Genomic DNA, 10,547 nt, shown 5'->3' with positions numbered 1-10,547 from the left:
ACTTACTTCCCCCAGGGAAAACAAGGTGACAGCCCATGAAAATCATAAGCTGACTTTATTCTAATAGGCCAGGGCACATGTTGCCTATCTTTCTCCACCCTTGTAGAAGGCTATCATATTGGGAACAAGTAGGTGTATAATGATCGGCTATGGGAGGTTGTCAGGTGCCTTAGATCAGCATAGGTGCTGCAGACCAAAATGGAAATGGTATAAAAAAGTATCAGCCTGCACACAGTTCAACAATGAAATAGAAATGAGCTGGCATAAGCCTTTCTTTCACAGATTATATTTCAGTGTTAAAAGATTTCCCAAAATAGTATCCCAATGCTTTATAAATGATTACATAGGTGTAGCCATTATTAAATATAGTAACTACAATATTCTGCAGTTTCTATGGAAGATTCAGAATTCAGACTTCAGGATTTTCTTGTCATAGAAACATTTGAACTACACAGATGTTTTATAAAGTATTAAAAAACTGTGTAATGAAGAAAATCATGCAACTTCAACAAACGCCTCCTACCTACTTATATATTACACAAGCAGTATAAAAAGATACAATGCACTATGTTTTACAAACATTTTTAAATAATAGCTACTGCTACCTGCTCAGTAACACAGAATATCCCTTTTCACTTACGTGCATGACACAGGCACCCTGCTAAACCATATAATTACAGAATTCTGCAGAAACTGCCACCAGAAATCATAGTAACTTACAAATGCCCTGCATATTCAGTTGATGGCTTCCACGATACTGTAACACCTTTCTGTTAAAAAAGAGAAGAAAGAGTAAAACAAATTGATAATAAGCATCATAAAAATTAAGTAGCAGATAAAAATATCTCATCTGCAGAATATTGTCCTTACAGCATGCTTTGCCAACTTCCATCCACAATCATCTTTCCAGTATGACAAGATTTTTTCCGTAACTTCATCAGCAATGTTGTTGTAGTCCATCATAACAGACCTGGAAAAAAAAAACAGAAGTCTGGCAGTTAGCATAGAGTGGTTAAGGAGCTGCTTTCTGTTCCAACAGTACACGGTTTGAATTTTTCCACCTTCAATTGCCTAATGTGTGACGTTGAGCAAGTCACTTAATCAGACAGTGGTTTGGGAGAAATGGGAATTTAGACAAGGCTCCTTAATGGTCTACTGGACTGCACACCTAGTAACTACTTATGAAGCTAATGACGCCAGAATCATGTTTAAGTAGCACAGATTAGTTTGGCCCAAAATTTGTGTATCTACACTTTAGTCAGTTACATCTTACTGGGCACGGCCTTCAAATATAATGAAACAGACTTTAAATGTAAAGCTTAAAATGATGTTAAATAGTGTTATGGGAAAATCTACCTTTTATTAGTACCTCCAAAAAAACATATCCATGGATACAAAACACCAAATTCTAACACTTTAGCTAAAGGAAAGCATAATATTAAAAAATCTAAAGTAAATAAACTCATTGGAGATTTATTATCTGTTCTTCACCATGGCAACATGTTTTTATTCAGCAGCCTTTTATCTGATCTGTAGTTATTATATCCAGTAAACTTAGTGAGTAATTTTGACTTATATAACAGACAATGCTACAAACACGTACAACGCAGTTTAAGATCTATACAGCTACATTTTGTACTGGTACCTGCTCTTCAACACATTTGAGTAAACCCTTCTTCAGATACTCTAATAAATATATGGTCAGTATAGTTATGTGAGAAACTTACCCCAGTAGTGGATCATTGAAACAGGCTCTTGCAACAGGCAAACATAAAGACATATACTGACAGTAGCTATGACAACTTGGTCAGTATAAGCAGTCATGTCACAAGGGTCACCCTCAGCCCTAAAACCAGTCCATCATGCTTTTATATGAAAAGCTAATCCCTTCAGCATCCTCTCACTTACTTACCATAAAACAGATGGTGGTATACTGAAAAGCCCGGGCATCAAAGAATCTATGGGAAAAATACATTTCTCCTTAACAGTAAAATAGAGATGAAGGAACATGGAAGAGAAAAAAGCACTTGTTACAGTAGTGTGGTATGTTGAGCATTTATACATTATATCACCAGATGGGGTCTATATCAAAGAATACAATTTCAGTTGTGATGCACTTGCTTTTAAAGCCATCTCATACAAGACAGATCCAGTTCTTGCTTGGTGAAAATGTTTTATATGTTGCTGTTACTGGAGTCATGTAGTATTGGTTATATATTAGTTTTTAAAGCTCACATATATTAAAATGAGTTTTGAAGAAAGATAACCAAATTCTGACTGTAAAGCGAGGCTTATTCCATAATTTTGGAAGGCACTGTGTAACAACTTGTAATTATTGGTCTTTATTTATTTGTTTCCTTATGTGTGTGTGTATTTATTTTACATTTGATAACAAGGAATGTCCATGTGGGAAGGGCAAGTAGTTATCTAGTATTATTTAGCAGTCAACTGAATGGGAGTTGGTGTGCCAATCATCACCTGACCATTTCCCCTGCACCCATGCATAGAAGCAACAGCCAGAGTGCTTTTCTGTACTGATATTTCTGTACTGAATTAAAGACTGCAGAAATTCTCAATTCCGCCTGCTTACACTTTGCACCCATGGGCAGCTGCACCTTTCACCCACCCTTACTATGCTACTGAGATATATGTATATGGATCACCTTCAGAAGCTTGAAGTTTCAAAACTACAGCCGAGACCATAACATCAAATCTTTGAATGTTTTGAATGGAGATCGCTGTACAGTGCAGAATGGGAAATTTACCATTTTTCTCACTGTAGTGCGATCTCAGAGTTGGTATATTTATTTAGCAGGGAATGTGAAAAACATTTAAAAAATGAATTTTTTTACTATGTTTTCGAAGTTTCAAAACTTTGATCTTATGGTCTCGGTTGTTTGACGTTATGAAACTTCGAGCTTCTGAAGTAGATCCATATATATGTGTGTGTGTGTGTGTGTGTGTGTGTGTGTATATATATATATATATATATATATATATATATATATACACATCTATATATCTATCTATATTTATATATATATATATATATATATATATATATATATATATATATATATATATATATATATATATATATATATATATATACATATATATATATATATATATATATATATATATATATATATATATATATATACATATACATATATATATATATATATATGGGTCTACTTTGTTTCATTGAAAGCTCATTTCACTGAATTTCAATTCACCCTGACCAAATCGCTGAAAGCTTAAATTACTGAAAACTCATTTCACCAAATCTCATTTCACTGAAGTGAAGTACTAGCACTGTGTAGAGTACTGTAAGGCAAGTAAAAGGCATATGCCCTTTTCCCCACTATAGTGTGATCCTCAAATTAGTATATGTGGTTAGGGGGGTGGGAGACACAGCCTTTTTTCATATCTTGGAAACTATATAGGCTTGACATGTAGTGACAGCAGCACTTTTGTTCAGAAGACTTATGAAAAAATGTGTCTGTTTGCATAATTAACAACATAAGTAAACTCAGTATCTCTAAAGCTTTATAAGCTGCAGTGCAACAGTAGTCCACAAGACTAGGGTTAGCTTCATATGTAGCTACTATGCATGGGGGTCCTGAAGGTGACTGAAGGGGGATACTCCAATTTCACTAAATCACTGTCTCATTAGATGACTTGCTCAGAGCAACACAGTAGGCAAACACAGGCTGAGGGGAGTCAGATCCTGAACTACAGGAAGCAGACTGTCAATAGCTCATAGCCTTAATCCTCTGAGCTGACAGATCACTTTACCCATTTATCCATGTATTATTTGCACTTTGTTGAAAGGGGTTCTCCCTCTTTTCAGGGAACACCCGAGTTGTTTAACCAGAAGAAATTTGGCCAGGGCATAGTACAATTTTCCCTACTCTTTTCAATACCCAAATTCAGAGGCAGAATACACTGCATAGGCATAGTGCACTGAAAATGCAGGAAAATGACAATTCCTGTTTCACAGAAAAATGTGCAGTGTTGCTGCAGATATGATGTGTTACAGTGTAACAAGCAAGCAGCTCATGCATAGAGCATATGTAAACATGATATACATTATGAATAACAGGAGTACTGCCACTTACAGACAGTTGTATTGTATACAAAAAGTTGCCTGCTCAAAGTATATTACACTGCAGTTATACAGCTCTACTAGCAGGAAGCAGGCCACTTTGCTCTTTAGGGAACAAGGCTAACTATCCTGTCAATGGTATTGTGGTATTTGACAGAGAAGGGAAAAACTGGATCACATTAACATCTTCAAATATCTGTGGGGGGGGGGGGGGTTGAGGAGAGGCAAAGTCTGAAGGAAAAGATGAAAGTCAAGATTAGTGGTGCTGCAGCAAACTGGCATAGAGTGTCAGGGGTAATGTATGACAGAAGAATTTCAAAGAAGGTGACAAGTAAAATACACAAAACAGTGGTGTTACCAGTACTACCATGTAGTACAAAAACCTGGGCAGTAAAGGTAGAGCTTTTAAGGAAGCCTGAGGTGAGGAAGATGAAGTGCCTGAGATGGGTGGTAGGATGTACACTGTGGGACAGAAGAAGAAATAAGAACAACAGAACAGAAACCAAAGTAACCTCAAATGTAGAAAGATGAAGGATAACTGATTACCATGGTTCGGCAAGGTGCAGGAAAGCAGCAGACAACTTGGTGAAGAATATTTGGGAGAGACAGGAAGAGGACAAGAGGGAACAAGGTTGCCCTGGCAAGAGATGGATAGATGGATTGCATGACAAAAGACCTGCAACAGTCAGGCATTAGAGGAAAAGAAAATAGGAGAGTTGCTTTAAGTCGAGAGAGAGATAGAACAGCTGATGTGAAATCTTAATCCTATTTAGAAATATGTGAAAAAGAGAGTTGATGATGTTACATTGGTAGTGTTCTCTGTATCACCCATAGTTCCTATCCTTAATGTGTGCACACACACACACACACGTGTGTGTGTGTGTGTGTGTGTGTGTGTGTGTGTGCACGCACTGGAGGGTTCAAAATATATAGACTACCCTCCCCCAAGCATCAGGTGTACTATTCATGCACATGGTACATAGTATGCATTTATGCATCCTGTAGAACCTCCATTAGTGCATAGTGCATCACTGTAAAGGAGATGTACAGTGTTGCAGTACTAAGTGCACTTACATAGGGTCATAGGTAAGTACTAGGCTAGCTGTCCTTCTCTTTTTGTGCTCAAAATAACCTATCCCATTTGGTTATACAATGGCCTTACTCATCCCACGGTCTATAATTATATATTACCCTTAATGAGAATAACTGGAATACTACCATAACAGATTGCCAACATCTAATGGATAATACAGAAAGAAAGAGAGTACCAGGAAAGAAATACTTTTTGCAGTTTTACTGACCACTCTAAAGCCTGTGACTATGTCAGCCATAATAAAGTGTGACAAGTTCTTAGAAAAATTGGTGTACTTAGTCACCTTATTTTCCTCCTGAGGAATAAGTACGCAGAACAAGAAACAAAACTTATAACTGAATATGAAATCATTGACTGATTCAAGATTGGGGAAAGAAGTGTGACACGGCTGTATATTGTCACCCAACTAATTTAATTTATAGGCTGAATATATCATGCCAAATGCTGGGTTAGATGAACCAGATGCTGGAATGAAACCTCAGATATGCAGCTGATACCACTGTGAAGGTCGAAAGTGAAAGGAGTTGAACAGCCTGTTCAGGAAGGTAAAAGTAGAAAGAGCACAAGTTGATTTGCTGCTCATCATAATTACATAAATAAACAAACAAACAAATATATCATCTTACCTATCAGTTCTTTGCAAATAGATGAGGAAGAAGTGAAGAATGGTAGTGTAACTACTAGGGCAGGGTGACAGGGGCAATCACCCTGGGTGCTGTCTTGTCTACAGCGTAACTCACAGATGTAAAATTGAAGAACAGTAGTGAAGCTAGGGTGGGCCGAATGGGGCAATCACCCTGGGTGATGTCTTGTCCAGGGCATAACTCACCAATGTAAAATAAACAAAATATATATATTTTTAGTCAAAGACTTTTTTTTTTAATTTCTCTTTAAGAGAAATGGCAAAGCATATGTCCTAAATGGATGTCTGAGACGATCCTAAGTGCCTTCTGCACTGGGTTATGTCAACTTTCTTCAGCACTGCCTTCTCTACATGTATAGCCAATCACAGATCTTTTTGGGGTGGTGCCTCTGTGCAAGAAAGACAATGTCTTGGGTTGCATAGTTGGCACTCATAAGGTGAGAGATGTAGTGTTTTTGCTTCCCTATTACATAAGTGAACGTTCAATGTTTCGAACGTCACTTTATCGACAGCTAATTGTCGAATACTCCAAATCACGAACAAAAGGAACAGCAACTTTTTTCCTAGGGATAAAAATTGCTGGTCCGCAAAAAAAAACAAAAAAGCCCAAATACAAAATAAAGTGGGGGGCTTCCCCCACACCCCCCACTTAAATATACCAACTCCGAGATCGCACCATAGTGGAGGAAACGGCAAAGTCCCAAAAATGGCCCAGTGATTTTTTTTCCTTAGGAAAAAAAAAAAAATCGCTGTTCTGTTTGTTCGGGATTTGGCCTTTTCTACATTTAGCTGTCAACAAAGCGGCATTTGAAACATTGAACATTCACTTAAATAATAGGGAACCGTGTTTTCCCTGCTGGCACATTTGGTGTGTGGGGACAGACACTAGGGCTTAAAAAAAACAAAAGCCTCTGAAGTAGGGTTACTTACTACTTCATTTTGGTGCTCGTGCATATATGCATGGACAGACTGCTGAAGGGGTCATTGGGGGAAATGTTTCATTTTGGTGCTTGTGCCTACATGGACAGACGTCTGAAGGGGTTGTTGGGGGAAATGCTTCATCCTGGTGATCGTGCTAACCTGGACAAACTACTAAAGGGATCACTGGGAGAAATTTTTTCATTTTGGTTCTTGTGCTTACCTGGACAGACTTCTGAAGGGGTTGTTGGGGAAAATGCTTCATTCTGGTGCTTGCACTTGCCTGGACAGACTACAGAAGGGGTCATGAGGGAAATGTTTCATTTTGGTGCTTGTGCCTACCTGGACGGACTACTGAAGGGGTCATGAGGGAAATGTTTCATTTTTGTGCTTGTGTTTACCTGGACAGACTACTGAGGGGGTTGTTGGGGGAAATGTTTCATTTTGTTGTCACTGGAGTGCTGCTGCATACTTGGAAAGGCTACTGAAGGTATCTTTGGGGTAAATGATTCATTTGGTGTAATTTCAGTGCTCAAAACCTTTGAAGGAATTGGGGGAACTGTTTCACTCTGGTATCATTTGACTGCTTAAGCATATTTGGGCATACTTGGGCAAACTACTGAAGGTGTTCATTGGGGGAAGTGTTTCATTTTGGTGTTTGTGCAGTCATGGACAAAGGACAAACTACTGAAGGCATCTTTGTGGGAAATGATTCATTTTGGTGCTTGTACATACAAACTACTGAAAGGACCTTTTTTGGGAAGTGATTTATTTTGGCGTCATCTTGAGTGCTTGTGTATACATGCAGAAATTACGAATGTGATCACTGTGGGAATTATTCATTTTGATGTCAGGGAAATGCTTGTGCATACATTGACAAACTACTGAAGGGATCCCCATGACATTTACAGAAAGAAAGCAAACAACACAGCTACAGTGCTTGATAGGCAGCAATGCAGCAAAGCCAAGCATAACTTTAGTGTATATTCTTGATTTTAAAACGAGGATATAGTAAATCCTTCTACGATGACTCACTGAAGATTAACCTCCCCGATGAGCAGACTCACTAATATTTAAGTGACTTTTGCAGGGAGCAAGTTCCCCTTCATCCCCAATGTGGGGTGAGCCACTGACACCCTCCAAACTTATATTACTAGTCTCTTCTTGGTCACTGAAAAAAGTAACAGATGTCTCTGCCTCATGAAAGCAGTGTCGGGGGGAATACTTCTCAACTTATTAGCACAAGAAATCTGGACAAAGCCTAAAATAATGAGGTCAAAGGCCCCAAAACAGGGACAAGTTTTAAATATTGCTCTTATAAAGTTTTAACATGGAAAGTTGCAAGATTAACAGAATTTGTATTAGTATGTATTTTCTGAAGGAAATAGTCTGAAACACAAAACATATGTTGTTATTTAATGAGTTCAGTCCTTGCTGATATGCCAGAAAACCATAAAGTTTATAAGATGATAATCTGAAGATTCGGCAAAAATCTCGACCATTGAGAGGTATGGTCAGGAGCCAGGGCTAAGTATTCAGCACATGTTGCTTAACACTCTGAAAGTCTGTTTGTTGCCTAGGTAAACGAAGGAGAAAAAATCAAAAAAGAGGCCTCACTGTTCTCTGTATTCTTAATAGGCTTCTTGAAATCTCCATTAGAGTACCTTAAAATAATCACAATTACTGCAGATCTGCCAAATAAATTGTACTGCACAAAGTATTATAATGTATGTCTGAGCCAGAGACTGATGTAGGGCTTTGGAAATCTTTTTTTTTCCTTTGACGTTTAAGCAACTGAAGAGTATCATAAAATGCAGTATACAAACAGTTATTGGATTTGATACTTAGGATTATCACTGGGCTTTTACAAAATGTGTGTTTTAATTAAAAAAAAAAGCTAACTTTAACTCAGACACTTCCTTTATTGAAGATTAGCTTGAGAATTGGATATATGCTTATCATGGTTTGTTTTCTATAGTAACAAATGTGTGTATGTGTGTGTGTGTGTGTGTGTGTGTGTGTGTGTGTGTGTGTGTGTGTGTGTGTGTGTGTGTGTGTGTGTGTGTGTGTGTGAGAGAGTCAGTAAGTTCATAGGTTAGTGCTAGGCTATCTACCCCTGTGGACCATTTTCCAATAATTTTTGATTTCTTCTGTTGCTTACTTGCTTACACTTTGCATTTATCTTTATTATTTGTTAGGTTTGGGGATCATTTTATAACTGAAATAAGGTACACAGAGGTATAGCCTATGTTGTGTAGTAGAGCACATCCCTGTTGCTAAACAGTAAACACACACTGTGTAGGTGTCTAGTATCTTATTATGCCACTGGGCACTTTTTTAGCAGACAATAAATCACACACTGCTGTGTAGATCCAGTGTTCACTGAATTAGCACTATTAAAATGTGTTACAAGGAGTTGTCAATATGAGGTAAACTTTAGGTACAAATGGTGTCACAATGCACACTAACCTTTTTTGTGCAGTCTACATTACAGCTGTATTTTGAAGGGTCATAATGTATATTTTAGCTGCTGCTTCCATGGGTCATGAAACAATTAGTTAATGTCTTTCTGTGTTGCAGTCAGAGCCGGATCATCGTCAAATGATGTCCTAGGCAGGGTAATGAAGTGGGTCCCCCCACACACACAGCACCCCACCCTGCGGCCATTCCATTGTACCATTACTTGGTTATTTCTCCCCAGTTACCATAAACACTGTTTGTAGATTATGTATGTGTGTTGTACCTTTAAGAAGCATTTCCAAGGTTAGCACATGCATATAAATAACAAGCATGTGATAGTTTCAGTGCCATTTTGAGAGTGCAGCCAGAGAGGGAACATGTATGAGAGCGAGTCAGTTTGTTTACAAGTTTATCTAAGTTAAAGTTATTGCCTTGTTCCTGATGTGTTTGTACATAATAAAGTTGCTTGAATAGACCCATGAATGTTTGTCTGTTGCATCCTGACCAGGCGAATGACATGGTGCCAGAACTGGGATTCCAGAGACTGCTTTTCAGAGATATGAGGTACAGAATTAACAGTGAAGGTAAATTAAGAGAAACTAGAGCAAAAAAGGACCAGAAACAAGCTAAAGGTAATGAAAACTTGCACAAATGAGTATTTTATTAAAAGAGATAAAATGGGACATGACAAGGGCACAAAACGCATTATTAAGCAAACGAATAGCACAGAATGTTTATTGAACAAACAAAAAGGATAAAAAATGTATTATTTAAACAAAATGCTCGAAATTAAGGCATCTGATAGAACAATTATCAGAAAAGCCTATAGGAGGTTCAGCGTCACCTTGGAATTGCAAAACGAGCATGTTTAGAGTAAAACGAGCAGAAGAAAAGAGATTAAATGGACAAAACAAATATAATAAAGGGCAGGAAGGGCATATTAAGCATAAATTAAGCAAGGCGACTGCATGCTTTTGGCAAATTACAGTGTTTTGGCATAAACTACTATTTTGCACTAATTAAAGCTCTGAATTGCATGACTAGAGTTATTTGAACCATCGCAGAGTGTGTAAAAGTGCTTACAGTGTGTGCTTATTACTGTGCATTTATTCCAAAAAGTTTATTGTGTACAAAGTGCAACTATTTTGTGAAGTGCAGTCAAAATACAGCCATTTCGAAAAGTTTCTTGTTCTGGATGTGTCTACTCATGAAGGGCCACCATTACAGAATGTTTCTTGCATTGTAAAGAGTTATTTAGCAAAGTACAGACATTTTGGAAGTGTTCCAGTGTGTTGTGTACTGTTTATTCACAATGTGCCATT

General features: G+C 37.7%; 1 protein-coding gene across 2 annotated transcripts in view; it reads right to left on the bottom strand.

The window, feature by feature from the left end:
* Positions 1-10,547, bottom strand: part of STARD6 (StAR related lipid transfer domain containing 6) — a 466,390-nt gene that overhangs the window by 369,832 nt on the left and 86,011 nt on the right. For both annotated transcript variants that reach the window (XM_044075145.1, XM_044075136.1), the window contains exons 2-3: positions 871-970; positions 721-770 (exon numbers count right to left, since the gene is read on the bottom strand). In XM_044075145.1, coding sequence (XP_043931080.1) covers positions 721-770; positions 871-963 — 143 coding nt within the window. In that variant the 5' untranslated portion in view covers positions 964-970. The remainder of the gene's footprint in view (positions 1-720; positions 771-870; positions 971-10,547) is intronic.

The sequence above is a fragment of the Protopterus annectens genome, chromosome 1.part1 (assembly GCF_019279795.1).
Source record: "Protopterus annectens isolate FY-2018-M chromosome 1.part1, PAN1.0, whole genome shotgun sequence".
Taxonomy (NCBI): domain Eukaryota; kingdom Metazoa; phylum Chordata; order Ceratodontiformes; family Protopteridae; genus Protopterus; species Protopterus annectens.
The sequence above is the reverse complement of the archived record's forward strand: the minus strand, read 5'-3'. Positions and strand labels throughout refer to the sequence as shown.